This window comes from Eschrichtius robustus, chromosome 9, assembly GCF_028021215.1.
Source record: "Eschrichtius robustus isolate mEscRob2 chromosome 9, mEscRob2.pri, whole genome shotgun sequence".
Lineage (NCBI taxonomy): Eukaryota > Metazoa > Chordata > Mammalia > Artiodactyla > Eschrichtiidae > Eschrichtius > Eschrichtius robustus.
Genome location: NC_090832.1, coordinates 20629118 through 20647479, shown reverse-complemented (window position 1 = coordinate 20647479; position 18362 = coordinate 20629118). Strand labels below are relative to the sequence as shown.

Here is an 18362-nt window from a genome sequence, read left to right as displayed (position 1 = left end):
GTTTAAGTGGAAGATTGAAAAAATAATTCTTACTAATCTTTCTCTATATTTTGTACCTAAAATGATGTGATATATAACAAGATAAATATGTAATCTTGAGGTAGCACATAAAATCATTTTATTTTAAAGGTATAATATTTTATAGCATGATAGGTCCTGAATTAATTCAAATGTTGAACCACCCAATGGTTTATATATTCATGAAGTTGAAGAGGTAATAAATGAGTGTATAGTATTAGACAGTCTTTTCTGTCTTTGAAAAGAATATTAATAATCTGGGATTAGTAAAGCAGGATCTGTTAAACTCATACATGCTTTTCTAGTGAGTAGAACACAAAAGCATTTGATTTGTACTCATCTCTTCTACTCCCTTTCTCTAATTCATTATCTTCACGTAGGTATTCCTGTGGTCCATCTTGATTCCCTTCCCACTCTGCTTCTGTTATTACTATCTGCAAAGATTGGAAGTCAGGGAATACGTTATGCGTGAAAAAGGATGTGTATTCTTTCATCCTGATCTCTGAGCCTGGTAACCACTCAGCTCAGATGTTAGCTGCTGATTGAACAAGAGGAGCACAATTTACGCTGGCAGACAACAGTGTTAAATTTCAAGAGCAGCATCTTGTGTTCTCCTCTGGAATGTGAAAGTGTGGGGTTTGAATGCTTTTTGGCCATAACAAACAAAGTACCTGCTAATGTAATTTAAATAGCTAACCAGGAGAAACTAGAGGTGCCCAGTGAGCCAGAGACACACGTTCCATGTAAAGGCAGCTGAAAATAAGATTGGCAATCTAAGCGAAACACCTGACTAGCATTACTAGACAAAGACCAGGAAAAGGAAACGGAAATGTCAGTAAGGCTATGTGCAATTGTTATTGATTTGCAATTAGTTTCTCAGGGTACCAACTCTGCATTTTCAAAATATAGAGAGCTAAGAATGTGGTTAAAAAATATAGAGTATATCATTCAGCTGGTATCTACTTGAATACTTCCAAATCAAGATGATGGACGTGAATTTGGAGGAATTCATATGTCCATATTCATATGTCCTTTCACTCTCCATCTCTATTTATCTATCTATCTAATCTATCTATCTATCTATCAATCTTCATCATCATCATTATCATCTATCTATTCATCTGTCTGTTTTTTCCCTTGGAATATTTTAGACTTCTTTTTCATTTGCTCCCCATAACCCTTTTTACCACCTTCCTTACAAAAGAGAGATGAGTAGCCACTGACCCCATGACCACATCCTGACTTTAGATACTTTAGAATGTTACTGCTTTTGAGTTAAGTGTAGAATAACTTAACTTGCCTTGACTAATAACAATCTATGCCTTGACTAAGGCATAGATTCTGGCATCAGATGGGCTGGGTATGAATACTAGCATTGCCACATACTAACTTTATGTCCTTGGACACCTCTTTCTATCTCAATATCTTCATGTATAAAACAATGATAATAATGAGTAATACCCAATATGATTTTTGTGAGGGTTAAAAGAATTAATTCATTTAAACTACTTGGAAGAGTACCTGGCACTATTTACTGTTATTTGATGTCAGAAGGGGTCTATTTTCATACCAATATTTTGATTCCAGATACAAAGGAGTCTGTACCAGCAATCATATCTTGGGCAGTAGCATCATTTATTATAATACTTAAATCAAGGATATTATTAAGGTTATTGTTTTGAAATCCAGTTATTTCTTGTGTGTGTGTGTGTGTGTGTGTGCAGGTTTCTGTGGACGATCGCCTTAAACAGCTTCAGGAAGCCCATAGAGATTTTGGACCATCCTCACAGCATTTTCTCTCTAGTAAGTACCAATAAACTTGACTGATCTCATTAATTGAATGAATCAGCATATTATTTCACTCTCACTCAAGAAGCTATATTCTTTGCTATAAATATATTTATCAGATGAATATATAAAAGAAGATGTCAACATCAATGACAAGATTGCTTATTGGTTATTGTTTCTATAATCTGGTCGTGCCAAGTCTTTGAAGTGAAGTAAAAATTAATTCATCTTAGCTAGGGTTTTTCACTGGACCATCTGTTATAATAACTAATATAGTATCATAGCATTGCTATGCCGTATGCAAAGATTATCAACTTTTTCACAATAAAGAAATCATTTTTATATTTTAAAATTCTTAATTAATTTTCCTCCTTAAAAAGTGCATATTTGTTTAAAATGCACCTGGAACTTTAAAAAGTAAAAAAAAAAAAAAATTACTTACCACAAATCTTTGAGAAGATTTTGGTTTATTAGGCTCACTGCAATCATACTTGGCTTTTCTTCCGGTTAAGTATTGCAGATTTAGCCAAACCCACATATGTAGATTTTTATGCAGTAGTCGCCAACTGAAATTTTTCATTTTATGGACTGTTCATGAGATCTTAAATAAGTAATTTGAACTCCTACTTTGTTTATCACTCACTGCTAAGGAAACTAAAGAATGTAGAATTCAGAGTCACCCAGATTGAGATTAAAATATTAATTCTGCCTTTTACCAGGCCTGTGAATCCCTGAAAGTTAATTTCTTTATCTTAAAATTACTATAATAATACTTATTTCCTCTGATTACCTTGAGGTTTAAATAAGAAAACAGATCAAGTTACACAAAGCACTTAACACAGTTCTTCGCACAAATGCTTTCACTAAATGTTAATTCCTTTCCTTTCCTTTTCTCTGGCAAACATATGTAAGCAAGCACTTTGTTTAATTCAATTTAAGTGAAGGTTGAAACTTAATGCAAAGCTTATTTTCCCAATTATGGTACCTTTGGACCTATAGCCATAGAGGAAACTGAAGTAATAATATCGTGTCTTCGAACTAAATTGCTTACATTTATATTTTCTCTTAATCTTTGTCATGGTTGGTAATCTGCTTTACCTCAATTCAAGGTCAGGCTTTTCTTACTCTCACAATTTGAAGAATCCTAATCAGTCATTTCCTGACTTTTCTGTCCTATGCCTCTCTAGTGCTCAAGCTAGCTCTCGCTAGTGTTCCTCTCTCTCTCTGTCTGTCTGTCTGTCTCTCTCTCTCCCCTCCACCCTCCCTTACTCCACCCCCCCTCCCCCCCCCCCCCCCACTCACACACACACACACACACACACACACACACACCTGTTTCACACCCCTGAGCTTTTAGGTAGCCTATCTTTGAGTGATGTTTAGTCCTTCCTGGAGTGTACTGTCTACCTGGGTGCCAGGATGCATTTCCATTTGGATACTATCAATGTTGATGAAATAAATGGGCTTGCAGAATACTCATTAGGTATGAATTAACTCCAGATTGCTTACACTTAATTTTATAGACTGTAAAGCTATATGCTAAGACCAAATTAAAGAGAAATTTAACAAATAATTGAGATTCTATAGTTCTAAGGCATATGTATTTATTCGTATTGATGAAACTGAACACTTTCACCTCACTACCATTCTTTCATAATAAAAATCAAACTCTTGTTCATTAGGAAATGAAACTTGTAAAAACTGTGAAACTCAAGCACATTGCCTTTCATTGCCTAGCACTGGCAGTCCAAGGAGGTCAAAGTTATTCAAATCAAAACAATTATTAAAATGAATGGAGAAGTGTAAACAAAATCCCAATTAATAAATTTAATAATTGTTATCCATTGCTGCTCAGAATCTTTGGCTTTATTGTATTTCTTGGATTTTACCCATAGTTATAAAAGGAGGCTGTTTAGTTAGGCACAAAATAAAAACCGACCTATTAGCCTGGTGCCAGTGCTGAAACGAGGTTGGCTCTAATGAGAAATTTAATATACCTAGTTCCACATTTTCATCTGCCTTTTATACTTTCATGGACATAGTTGCAGAAGGGAATGCTCATACTTTATAAAGAGAGGAAGAATTGTTGAATAGAAATATTGCTGAACTAGTGGTCAGAAATCCTGAAATCACGTCTTGGCTCAGCCATTTATTTATTGGGCAAGTAATTTCACCTCTAATATTTAGTTCCTCATAGTTGACTTCCTTATCAATAGATGTATTTGAAAATGCTTTGCAAAGTTTAGAATGCTACACATTAGTAAGATAGTATTATGATACCATATTCAGGAAAGAAAAATTAGTGACAACTGGTTATATGAGAATCTAGTGATATTTGCAAAGTTTTATTTGAATTTGCTTGTTTATTAGTTCATTTACCAAAATTCCTTAATAGTTCTAGTTACATATGTACAATTCTTCTTAATAAGTCTTAAAATAATTGGTTTAATGTAGGAAAAGAATATTTTTATAAAAAAGGAGTAAATGGATTTGTAAAAAATTAGTACCTCAATAAAACAAAACATAAAATCTCAATCGTAGTGACGTCTAGTGTAAAAGTAGGGAACTATATTTTCTGTGCGTTTCAGGTAAAAATAAGTATTTGGAATTCTTCTATCTAGATAATTGCCTTGGTTCTTTACAACCCTTTGGCTATGTTTATTTTAATTTTCCCTTTTAAAAATTCATATAATTGAGTTTCTTTAAATGCCATTTGTCCTAAATAGTTATTCCTGTGACTATGAAGCAAAGTGAAGAGTGTTATTAATGATCTGGAAAATTCAGTCTTAAGAAATCTAGTTTACAATCTGGGTATACCAGGTAAAATTAACTTTGGTTTTAGCTTAATCAAAATATATACAGAGTACAATTTCCAGATAGCACTAAATTTTAATTTTTGATTGTTGTAAACAGTAAAACTTGATATTTAAAAATATTTGTATCAACAGGTTCAATTAAAGTTGGCATTAGAAACTGAGACTGTACTGTTTCTTTCCTTGCTTCAAATGAATCTTTAAAGCCACTCTTTGTTTGGCCTAGCAGATTTCATAATTATAGGAATCCAGCAGTTCTCACTGAATTTGCTGTAAAACGTGTTCAGTTGTTTTGCATTAAGGCATAAGGCTTTTGGGTTAGCAGTGTTTCCAATAACCGCCCTTTGTTTCTTCAGCTTCAGTGCAGCTGCCATGGCAAAGATCCATTTCACATAATAAAGTGCCCTATTACATCAAGTAAGTTGATTTTAATTCTCCTTTATGATACCAAGAAAATAAAGTTATGTTGATAACTTAAGAGGCTTTAAGTTATCAACCGTTGTTAAGTATCAAAGTTATGAATTAACTTTAAAAAACGGATTTCAGTCCTATTATATGAAGGAAATTATATATCTATGTTTATAAAGATATAAAGAATATATATTTAATATTTGAAAGAAATTAGTTTAAAACTCAAGAGTGATATTTGTAATTCATTAGATGAGGCTACAGGTATATTTAGCTGATATTTTTATAAAGCAGGTATTAAAATATTTGGGGAAAATGACAAAATTCCTAAATATTCTTGACATAATGATGTTTCTCAAACTGTATTGATTCTAAGCCATTTTTGTGTCTCCCAGAAAATGCATTTAAAAAGTACTTGTACTCTTATTTTAATCCACCAAAAAGAAAGTATTTTATCATTAAAAAGTTCAATATTTTCAAGTTCTTTTAGACTTATGGAAATTATCTACAACATTAGGTTTATTATGCAGCATTTTTGTTGTCAACTTGACAGTTTCTCCTTTTGTACATAGTAAGTTTCTCCTTATTATGTAGCATTTTATAAATTTTGTATAATTTACATAAGGTCTGCATAGGATTTGATCCTTGGCTTAGTCTGTGTGTTGTCATTGGACAGAATGATAAAATTCATCTTGTGAAATCCCTTGAGATGTAAATTATTGATTTACAATGTGATAAAGGTGATAAGAGTTGTAGTTGGATCTATTTTATGTATAAGTTGAACGGTGGCCTAGTTATGAGAAGAACGTTCCTGTTATCAGGAGTCAGCGCTGTTTCAGATTAGTCCTGTGACCTCACACGGGTCAAGTGAAGATCTCTGGGCCAAGTGTCCTTTATATCCTTCCTAAAATGGCATGTGGTATCTCCAAAATCCATGCCAACACTAATAATCTGCTCTTCCAGTATCCCTCTTTGTGTGTGAAATCAAAATGTTTAGAAATAGTATTTTCCTATGAAGCTTTTATTGTGGTCTGAAATGTATCCTCAGATTAAAAAAAATAAACAATTTTGCCATAATACATAATAAATATAATAAGCAATATATGTTACATTGTCTTAAGAGAATTTAATACTTTTATCAGTGTATAATCTACCATGTACTGAGTTGTGATAAATTTAGGTATAAGGTAGCAAAGCAGTTGATTAGTATCAAATTCGCGCAGGCATGAAGGGAAAGAAGTCAGAGGCTCGGCAAATTGACGTCTTTATTAAGAAAAGATGCGATCATCTGATCCAAATTTAAAACATTTTAATTTATATTCTACATAATAATAATAGTTATAGTATTAGAGAGTTTCAATTTGCTGGGTGAATATTGACTTGAATTGAATATTACAGGTTTTGGTATAAATCTGATGTGCTGCAATAGGCAGAATCTGGCCATACAAAGATGCCCACATCCTGACCCTTGGATGTGAATAGGTTAGGTTATATGAAGTTGCAGACGGGGGTATGAGCCAGGGAATGCAGGCAGCCTCTAGAAGCTGGAAAAGGCAAGGAAAAGGGATGTGCTCTTGGAACCTCCAGAAAGAAACACAGCCCTGCAAACCTTGTTTTTAGCTCAGGGAGACATTTATTTTGTGGTAATTTGTTACAGCAGCAATAGAAAACTAATACATGTATTATACGAAATCTAGAAGTCCATGCAAATTAATCAAATTAATTAATTTACTGAATTGACCTAGACTTCTGTATCATCTGATTTTTAAAAAATGTAAATTGGATCCAGGAGGCATATTTTTGTTCTTACTAGGTAAAGAAAATACTAAATTCGGGAATTCCCTGGCGGTCCAGTGCTTAGGACTCCTTGTCATCACTGTGGAGGGCGTGGGTTTGATCCCTGGTTGGGGAACTAAAATCCCACAAGCTGTGTGGTACGGCCAAAAAAAAAGAAAAACAAATTTTAAATCTGTTGCTTGATTATGTTTATGCAATGGTTATCTATTTGATTTGGCACTTTAAAAAATCCATCTGTCATTTCAGCATTACTATTAAAAGGAATTTCTATATGTCCAGGTCGGTTATACGTGACTGAGAATTACATTGTCTAAGTGAGAATTTCACTAATTCGGTGTTTTTATAATTTTGAGAGGATCTAACAGAATTGTGTCCTTGCTCAGTCTACAAAGTTCTTATGGGGCAGACAGGTAGAGTGAAAGCTGGTTTATCTGGCATCTTATTGGCTAGAGCACTATAATCAGCATTTCAAAATATATATAATACATTGATGACCAATATTTTTAATGTGACCTATAGGATTGTAGCATCCTGAAATATTTTCAACATCATTAAAGACTGGATTTTCTTAAACATTTTAAAATTTTAGTGTTAAATGCCGTAGGATTGTCAAATATTTAGAAATCTGCCCATGTATATAGAGTGAATTCTCTTATTTTTAGAAAACTTGTTTATCCAGATTCTTTCACTATTTGCTTTGTTGTGTAACCTAACAGTTTATTTCCTCATGAAGAAGGAACATCAGTCACTGGAGATAAGATTATACAGGCCAGTGTTTCCAGAAGAAAAATCATTATGAAAACAAAATTTAATTCCCAAATAAATTAATAAGCAAGTAAATGATGAATGAAAAGGCTTTTAATGTACACTTGCCTTTGCATGGCTGCACAAGTAAGTAGAAGAAAAATGTTAGAAACAAATTTCGCATGATTGTCATGCAACTAGAGTTTCCTGGAGCATATTAGGATGTATTAATATGGCCAACAAAAAAATAATCTTCAGGTAGAAGTATTAGATATTTTCAATATTTAAGTATATAGTTTTATATACTCTAATGCCAGAATATAGCAAGAAAGATGGCAGAGAATGGGAAGGACAAATTGTTTTTATTTTGTATTTTAATTTTATAGGATAGTTAAAACATACTTGGATGGCTCCCCAATGTATTTCTTTCTCTCTAGGTAATTCATTATTAATATTTTGAGGTGTACTGCCATGGCTCCATGACCCATTTGTTTCTAGAAAATGATATAATATAGATCTGAACCGTAAGAGTCTATGTAGTATAAATCCCTCTATGTTAATATCTTAAGTTGAAACTCATATCTTTAAATGGTATTTGCTGCATCTAAGGTAGACTTTCCAAAGCTGATCTAATTATTTTTCTTTTCTAGTATAGTCCAATGACAGCTCATTGTTCCATCAATTTAAGAAAATTTGAAATGGCTCTTGCTGCCTTCACAATGTACAAAAATCTACCGTAAAAGCACGATCTCTTTCTCTGTAAATTTTTGGTCATATGTTGTGCTTTCTACAGGTTGTTCGTTTCCGCAACTAAAACTTAACATCCAGGGAGTTTCAGGTGTAAAGGGAATGATGAATAAAAGCCTTGGGTTGAATTTTCTCTCTTTTTTTTTTTTTTTTTAAATTTCATTTATTTTTTGGCTGCGTGGGTCTTCATTGCTGCGCGCGGGCTTTCTCTAGTTGCGGAGAGCGGGGGCTACTCTTTGTTGCGGTGCGTGGGTTTCTCATTGCGGTGGCTTCTCTTCTTGCGGAGCACGGGCTCTAGGCACGCGGGCTTCAATAGTCGTGGCACACGGGCTCTAGAGCACAGGCTCAGTAGTTGTGGCACGCGGGCTCTAGAGCGCAGGCTCAGTAGTTGTGGCACGCGGGCTCTAGAGCACAGGCTCAGTAGTTGTGGCGCACAGGCTTAGTTGCTCCGCGGCATGTGGGATCTTCCTGGACCAGGGCTCGAACCCGTGTCCCCTGCATTGGCAGGCAGATTCTTAACCACTGTGCCACCAGGGAAGTCGGGTTGAATTTTCTTAATATGTCATATTAGTCATATAAAACTCATTGCTTCTCTTTTTGATCCAGAAATAATAATAATAATAATAATAAATAGTCATAGTGGGTGATAATAATGGCCATTGTAATAAATTATATGTTTTGACTATTCATTTGCCAGCCACTGTGCTAATCCTGTGCAGGGGTTATCTCTTTTAATTCTCACAGTAGCCCAGTGAAGTATAGGTAGTATCATTACCCCCATTTATAGGCAAGGCTTAGGTAATAAGAACACACACAACTTGCTTGAGATCACACAGCCAGGAAATCTAAGAGCTGGCATTCAAACCCAGGGACTGACTCCAGTGCCTGAACCCTTGACCACTATGCACCTACTGCCTCCTGTTCTCTGTGTTAGAGGAGGTAGAGGACAGAAATTTTTAGTCCCATGGAAAATTTGGGTAGGATAAAGGATTATATTTAGGAAAGTGCAGTCAGGTGGAGAAAGTATGAGCAGACATCCTTTCTTTCATACTATAGACTGGTTACCATCTACTGTGCACCTGCTATGTGCCAACACTTAAGTGCAGAGCTGTCTAAGAGCAAGACCATGCTTTCTCCAGCGCTGCACACTGCCTTTTCTGTAGGGTTCACGATAAGCTAATTCCTGTAGGCCGAATATGTGATTAAGGAAGGTTCACACTGTGGTCTGATAATGGACAAAGGTGCTTTTCTATCGATAGCAAATGTCATTCTCCACAGTCCTGCCAGTGGGATCATGACAGGAGTTTTGAGGTGGTGGAGCAAACTGTCTGGTCCTCCTCTACCTTTGCTCATTCACAAGGTCTGGAGTTTTCTGGCACTGGGGAGATTTCCATCTGAGAGGAGCCTGGCCAACAAAGCTGGCTTATAGGTCCCCTTATAGGGGCTTTTAGCATAGGTGACGCTCTACTTATTCAGCCTGTTAGTAAGCCATCCTACTTCATAGAATTTAGTAAAGGATAATTAGGAAATACGGTTTTCCTCTCTCCCTCTACAGTGTCTTCTCTAAACCCCAAGTGCGTGACTTTGTGTTGGTACAAATGACGATTCTGCTCACGCTCACAGCTCACCAGTTCTATAGCTTTGTTCTTCCCACTAGAATCTGAAGTACAAAGCTTAATTCTTTATAATGCAGTCACACACACCCAGCTTTGACATGAACACTTGAGTCAGCTCTGATTATATAGATAATACCTGTCACATTCTCTACAACTGACATTCCTCAATATTACAATGTATTAACCAGAATAAACTAATCTGTATCTACAAATACCGCTACCTTGCAGTCTCTACCTTGTTCTAACTCCCCCTTATGAATAGGTCTAAATCAAGATTTTCCTCAATTTATTACATCTCTTTTATATTTCCTTTTCTGTCCTTGTGTTCAATATGGGTAATCCTGCAGTACTGTTTTAGACCCCTGTCTTGCCTTCCAAGGGTACCCTCTATTGCCCTAATCCATCAATTGCTAGAAAAAAAAAAAAAAATGAAGTTTATAGTTAAAAATGAAATCTTGGAGAGCAAGTAGTTGTTCTTTATAGCAGTCATGCAATTTATTTGCATAAACTGCATATACTTGTCTCATGTATGTACAGTCTAAAGGAGAGAATTAATGCTTATTTCTTTAAAGGAATTGCGAACCCTGCTTAGATGATGTAGGTGAAATATTTCTTCCCTAAATAAGAGCAGAGAGGAGTGGCAGCAATGGGAAATTCAAATATCCAGCCTCACTGGAAAATCAAAGCTAACAAATGTATAGGTATAACAACACCAAAAGAGAAATTAACATAAAGCATTTTATCTTTAAATGTTAAGGAAACTCATCCCAAAACAAAATAAATCCATAACAAAGAGATTTCTAATAATGGAAGATAGTTCTCTCTGAAAGGTTTTCTATAGCAGCCTTCATCACTCTCCTCTTCCTTAATCAAGATGGGAGAGGGCATCTTTTCGGTTCTAGAATTTTAAGTGGAGAAGTCTTGGGACACACTTTGAGTCTCTTTCCAGAAATGGGGCTTGTGTTTTTGGTTTTAATGATAAATAAGTAAATGAAATAGAAATATAAGAGAATGTACTGGCGAGTCTGTTTTTCCAAGAAATATGGTCTGTGACTTTATTTTTATTGAAAATAAATGTTTAAAACTCACTGGGCCAACTCTGCTGATGAGGAGGTAAGAATGAAATTGCTTTATGAAAGAATGTAAGCACCTTGGGATCACTCAACCTTCTGGAGCCGGAGGCAGCTTCAGACAAACGAGGAGCCTACCTTGGCTGACTAGAAAACTAAGCAGGAGACCGCCTGCTGCGCAGCAAATGGGCAACTACTAGAGTATTTACCAGCGTCCTAGTTTGTTGAGATAATTTAGGTGGAGTTGACACTGTCTTAGAAATACATTGACTAGTTCAGGACTTAAGAAGATACCATCTTTCCTGCCATTCATCCATACGTTGCTGGTGCCAGAGTTATTATAACTATGAAGTGGAATTTTGGCTTGGAATCTTCTAGATTACTCAGTTACATTGAATTATAACAGCACCATCAGCCTTACTACACAGTGTGATTTTAGAGTCAGGGATGCCATTAATAAAGGTCTACCATACGGTGCAGGAAAGATCACTGAGGGGTCATTAAGGGAAGGAAAAATAAAAGGTATCTGTACTTGAATTAGTACTGATTAAATTTTTAAATAGTCATTACAATTAGCCACAGTACAGAAGTAATAATGTGAAAATTGTGAAATAAATAGAATATCTTTCTCTGTACTGATTATTAGCTGAAATGATACAGTAGAAGATTCAATACAACTCTATAGAAAAAATTAGAATTAATTTCTCATTTAAAAATATATGTGAAAGAGATAAAGTAGTTAAATTTAAAAAAAAAACTAAATGATATAAATTCAGCTTTGAAAAACAAACTTTAAGGATACAATGATAAACTGAACTCGGGTGGGAACATAATCCTGGGGTTAACACCCCCAGGCAGGAGTGTACAGGGCTCCCCAGTGCAACAACAGACGACCTGCAGGAGTGTTGGTTGATGGTCTGATTCTCCCTAGTTTGAGTGTTTAAAGAGACAGGAGGGTAGACTTGGGTGGGATTGGGACTCCCTCTGAGTTCTGGGTCCAAGTAGAGATATTACCTAGAGGAGAGGCTCCCCAGCATTTATTAAGTGTTTATTCTTCCAGTCTTCCAGTGCCTTCAAAACAAGTGTCACCTGAATCTCCTCTCACACCCAGGCATATCCATTTTGGTCGTTAATCCTACTACTTTACTTAAAAACAAACTCAAACAAACCTTGCCTTATTGTTCTATCATTCATGCCTGGGGTATTGACACTTGCATTTTGGGGTGTGTTTCTTTATAGCCCTTTACATGATTGTATCTTTGAAATAGATACAATTTCTATTTTGTATCCTACATGTGAAATAATTTTAAGTACATTGTTAAAAAGCAAAATTCAACTGAGTAAATTTAAAGATCTCATTGGCTTTATTCAACGATCTATGAATTGGACAGAAGCCCATCTAGTAAAGAGAAAGGAGCTTCAAGGAATTGTACAAAATGGAAGGCTTTTGTAGAAACTGTGGGGCTGAGGCTGATAACAAGAAGGTTATTAGCAAAATAAAAGAAAGGACTGGTTCAGGCCAGGTCATCTTCTTTTGTGGGAAAGGGAATGCAAGAGTCGTCTTATATAGATTCCCTCACTAGTGCTGACCAGGACATTCCTGACTGATTGGTTTATTCCACTCCCGGGAGAGGCTGAAACTGCAGTGAGGTTAGGTATTAAGTCTTGGTGGGGTGTAGCACGAGTGACTCCATTTTGGGCTTATTGTTTCTTTTTAACAGCAGTTTTATAATTGAATCCAACAGATTTGGAATTATCCATTGTTTACAATTTAGTCTTCCCGATTTGTGTCTTCATTATGATGACAAACTAATGGCATTTTCTTAAGGAAGATGTTGTGCTTTTATGATATCCATTGTCAAGTGGGATCATCTATCTTATTTGGATCTTGAACAGAAGGGTTTTTTTTTTTTCTTGAAATGTTGACATTCAAACTTTAAGTTTTCCCTTAGATTTATTCTTATGTTTCCAAAAGTATAACCTTGGATTTTCTGCCTTTAAAAGACTAGAGAATGGTAGAAAGTGTTTGTGAGGGTTCAAGAAGTTACATATAACCTGAGGAACATATACGTTTACCCTCACACAGCATCCTCATGTGCTGCCCCTGCCCCCTCCCCAGAGGCCCCTCAACCCTAGTCACACACACAAGCACACACAAACACACAAGCACACACACAGAGAAAGAATCAATATTACTGATAGGAGTATTCCATATTCTTCATATATTCATGCATGATGAAACCAAGATTGAGGGGATTAAAAATTCCAAAATGTTACCTCTTAGGTCTTTAAAAAGATATTACTCAGATAAATGACATCACATCAGGTTGCCACAATGTGTTTTCAGTCTTTATGCTTTAGTCACCTGAATGCAAATTTGATTACTTGGGAGCCCTGCTTGATTCCTATATATAACTTGTATAAGTATATGTAAAGAGGGTGTTTGAAAAGCCTACATTTCGCCTGTGTCAACTTCATTCTGGAGATTCTATTTTTTACACAGCACCTCTCAGCTTCTACTATACTGTGTAACTTACTTGTGAAATTTATTGTCTCTTCCTTATTTCCCCCCGCTTGTGAGGAGAGGTCTAGCGAGCTGAAGACAGAAAAGCGGGCATTCCACTTGACAACATGGAGTTTACTGATAATTTTGACAGGACCAGTTTGGGTGGAGGAGTGAGGTTAGAAATCAAATAGAAGTGGGTTGAGTCCTGAATGGGACATGAGGATGTGGACTGTTCATTAGAGAATTTTGTCTGTAAAGAAGAGAAAAGGGGTGCTAGCTAGCAGGAAATATAGATGCAAGATAGGGGGTGTGTTGTTGTCGGGGGTTGGGGAGAGAGAGAGAGAGAGATATTAAGGATGGCAGACCCTTCAACATTTACATTCTGAGACTAGTCTTATTGAGAGGGGTGGATTAACTACACAAGAGTTGTTTAGAAATCTTTGGGAAGAACCTTTGATAGGAGAGGGGATCACTCCTCATTTTAAAAAGAGGGAAAAAGGCAATCTGGCAGATGGAGGGAAGTTTATTGATTCAGTGGTGGGAAGATGAAGGAATTCTAGTCTGATGGTTTTTAGTTTTTACAATGAAGTGTGAGATCCAGTTAAATGATACTTAGGCAGGCCGGGAAACGTACTTAGGTTTGGGGAAAGAAATGGCTGTAGTAAATTGTTGTTTTGGTCTCTGGAGGCACATTTATTAGGGAATGTAGTTCATTTGCCAGCACTTGGACATTTGAGGTTTGAAGTCAAATGCTTAAAGTAAAATCAGTCTGTCTGTTGAGTGATTTTCTCCAGCTGTATTCATGCACAGCTGCTCCCGTCCAGAGAAGGCAAGTAATTGAGCTGATCCATGCTTGGGTTTTGCCAGGAGTGAGAGAAGCAAGAGAGACGAGGTTGTTTGTAATGATTATAATGATGGACCTCAGACTCAAATTTAGACAGATTCATCAGAAATATTTTAAAACCCCAATCGTGCAAGTACACTTCCATATTAAGAACTCAGGCTTTAAATCAGACCATCTGTGTTCAAATTCCATTTCCACTCTTTACTAACTGTGACCTTGAGCAGGTTATCTAAGTTTGCCCTAGTTTCCTTCATTTGTAAAGTGGGGATAATATTGGCACCAAACTCAGAATTATTGTTTGGATTTGAGGTTACACATAGAAAGAGTTTAGAAGAGTACCTGGTACAAATTGAGCACTCAAATAATAGACTATTACTGTAATTAATATTATACATCCTCACCTAGTGTGTTATCTTTCACTATGTACAGCAAAGAAGAAATGTTTCTCTTTCTGTGATTGTCTTATCCAGAGCATTATACCTATTCTTTTTCTCACACTTGTATTTTTAATGAACTCACTCACCTACAATTTTTTTCTCTTATACGCCTTTAAAATTGGAATGGAATGATAAATGGAAAAACCCACAAAATCCAGTTTCAAACATAAAATTGGATAGATAAGTAACAAGTAAGTGTGTTTGGCAAAGTGTCAGTTTTTGGATAACCAGGATCCCATCTCAACATCTTTTAATGGAAAAAATGAGACCACTCTAATGAGAACAAATGCGTTTAAAAAGTACCTTCCCCAGAGCAGCCTTTGCCCAGACATTAGTATCTTATCAACGTTACATGTAAATTGCTGTTGGTTCATTGTCTTATATACTGGGCAGTGTTGTGACACAACATTCTTTGTGTTTATTCATTGGTGTACAATCTTATTTGTGTTTAACTTTCTGTGGCTTGTGAGAATACATTATGAATAAGAATAGGTAGAAGCATATGCTACTTATTAACCTTACTGATTTAATATTTCCTCAAAGTCCATAAACTCTAGGGTCATGTGTTATCCCAACTGGGACACTTAAGAGTACGGGGGCACTTTAATAATTATATGTGACAGCAGGTATAAACCAGAACTGTCCCAGGTGTTGAAGGATAATTTTAAAAATTAGGTAATGGAGATCTAATACACAGCACAGTGATTTATAGACACCAATGCTGTATGATAAACTTCAAAGTTGCTAAGAGACTAGACCTTAAATGTTCTTACCACAAAAAAGGAAATGATGATTATGTGATGTGATAGAGGTGTTAGCTAACGCTGCAGTGGTGATCGTATTGCAATATACAAATATATCAAACCAACATGTTGTATGCCTTAAACTTACACAATGTTATATGCCAATTGTATCTCAATTAAAAATAAAAATTTTTTTAATTTTAATAAAATTTAAACTAGGTAAAATCTTGACTTGTACAAATATTAAAAGAGCATGTGTCAAAGATTTCATTCAACTCACTAATTAATAAGGGAATGGGTAAGAAGTTATAACAGGTTCCAAGGAGAATACTAAGTGCTAGTCTTCATAGTCAAGTTAGGGATGCTAAAATGAATTAACGATGGATGCAAAGCTGACAAATTGGTCAGTATCCATCAGGACAATAATCAACTGCATTTGAGTGGACGCAATTTGCATTTCTGTGGACAAAATACCATTTGCATTACTATCAGTTTTCTTCATTTTGCAGAGTTTAAAATAGCCCAAAGATAAACTCAGCTACACAGGTGTATCACTCACTAATTTCTGGCCCACATCAAAGGCTTCACCATTTTTCCCCATGCAAGCAAAACTGGTCTGGCTGGGCACCCTAGTTAGTGATATGTTACATATTCTCTCTGTTGTTTGCCTCATGTGATTTGGACTTAACTCCTAATTGATGCTTGGTTAGATTTTTAATTTTTCGTTTTATTCTTGGACAGATTCCTGTGTCTGTTCCCTCTTACAAAGAGGATCTTTAGTAACAAAATTGCAACTTTATTTTATAGTTTATCAAGCTGTACAATGTTAAGTTCTACTCCTCTTTCATATTTGAGATTGGCCAGAACCTAAACTGTTGTTATTTTGAGGGGAAAATGCTTCTTTTATTCTGTTTTGGTTGCCTCCCCTGGGAGGGCTGGAAGCATTTTGGCAGGATGAGCTGACCAATCTGCAGCTGTTCAAATACTTGGAGCCTTTGGATTGAGTGTGGATTTTGCTTTAAAACCCTCCCCCAACTTAAAAAAAAAGAAAGAATGAAAGAAAGAAAATCCAACAGCCAACTGCATCTACTACTTTTTTTTTTTAACTGCTGTTTGGTAAGCTGCAGTTGTACTTTTGTAACGAGAGGCTGTGTTTATTTTCAGCGTTGGCAGTTCTGCCTAATGAATCAACTGGTATTGAATTCACAAAGGGAGGTGCCGCTTCCCTCCTTCCATCTGTTTGCCAAATGTGTGTGTTCCCTCAGCTCCTAGTGGTGGTTTCACTAAAAAGAGCCATTAGCAAGCGGGTGTTCTCATGGAATTCTCAGTCCTCTGTCTGACTGCTTGGCGGTGTTTGTCCCTTGTGGTACCATAGAGGTTGTTTGCCAAAGCACAACACTTGTGATTCTAGAGAAAGTGTACTTATATTTGTTGTTTCAGTATAAAGTTTGGCTCTGCATTACTCATAGTTTTAGTTTGGGTCTTGAGCCTTGGTTTGGTCCTTGAGCCTGGTTTGGTCCTTCACGATGGGATGCCTATCTCTGAGCAGCAGTGTTGCCATGGCGATTGAAATTACTCCAGAGAAGAGACAAGAGATCAAGTGAATACTGGTAGGCTCTCTTAAAACTGGGAGCCTGTGATGAATTTCTTTCCATTATACTGTATTTTCAGCAAATCCTTCTTTAATTCTTTTTTTTCTTTAATTCTTACTAATAGTAGGGAGGAGGTTGTTTCATTAGCAAAATTCGGAGATTTCTTTTCTATTTTTATTTTGTACTTTCATTCATGTATTAGGAGCCTTTTAGGTCAGCACTTCTCAAACTTGAATGTGCATATGAATCACTTGAGATTTTGATGAGATGAAGATTCTGGTTCAGTACAGTTAGGGGTCTGAGATTCTGCATTTCTGTCAAGCTTTGGGCCACACTGTGAACAGTAAAAATATCAGGGCACACAGTTTTGGTGCTTTCTCTGTGGTCTTTGGAGCAATTTAGATAGTCAAAGGGTAGAATGATGATTTGGTTGGTGTTTGGTAGCAAAATATTTGGAAATATTTGCCTTCGCATTGGTGTCAGGAACCCGGTAGAGGAATCAGACAACTTTCCAACTCTTCCAGAGACAGACCTTCACATTGAACATATGTTATTTTGTTCGAGATTTTGGAATTTCCAGGACATTTTACATACCTAATTTCAAATCTAAACTTGAAGTATTTTTCAAAGCAAATTATGAGTTGTTTGGGGGTTCTGTTACCTGTGTACAATAACATCGATTATGTTCTTTTCGCAGTTACATGCCCCACTTCTTGATATATTACATAGGTTTTAAACAATAATTTCCCTGAAATTTGATTGTATGAATATTTTAATATCACTGTCTCTTGTGTACTGTGCAATTTCACTTAGCTTACTAAACAGTTTTATAAAAACTGAGTGTCATCCAAGAAGTCTTTGGAGTACTATTAAATGTTATTACTCTATTCTGACCTAGATAATGGACAGTAAACTATTTTTTAAAAAGGCCACTGACCCACCGAAGAGGTGTTCACACATACACACACACACACATACAAAGAAGGAACCTAATGTAAGAACTACATTGATCTGTATTATTACCCTTACCTTATTCCCAAAAACTTCTAATTAGTTTTGGAATTTACAAAAAAAGAGAAAGTATAAAAACTTGCTTCTAAAGTGAAGAATAAGATCATGAGGAAAACTGTTCCAATACCTGTAAAAAATACTGGTTAACCAGGGGAGTCTGAGAGCTGAGAGAGGAGTGTGAAGTTAAAATGACAAAAGAGAAACACATATGTAAGGGGAGTGGAGAAT

At 35.9% G+C, this 18362-nt stretch overlaps 1 protein-coding gene across 6 annotated transcripts in view; it reads left to right on the top strand.

Annotated features, from left to right (window-relative positions):
* The window catches only part of UTRN (utrophin), a 505750-nt gene that overhangs the window by 407455 nt on the left and 79933 nt on the right, over window positions 1-18362 (top strand). For all 6 annotated transcript variants that reach the window (XM_068550755.1, XM_068550756.1, XM_068550752.1 and 3 more), the window contains 2 exons: window positions 1743-1821; window positions 4976-5036. In XM_068550755.1, coding sequence (XP_068406856.1) covers window positions 1743-1821; window positions 4976-5036 — 140 coding nt within the window. The remainder of the gene's footprint in view (window positions 1-1742; window positions 1822-4975; window positions 5037-18362) is intronic.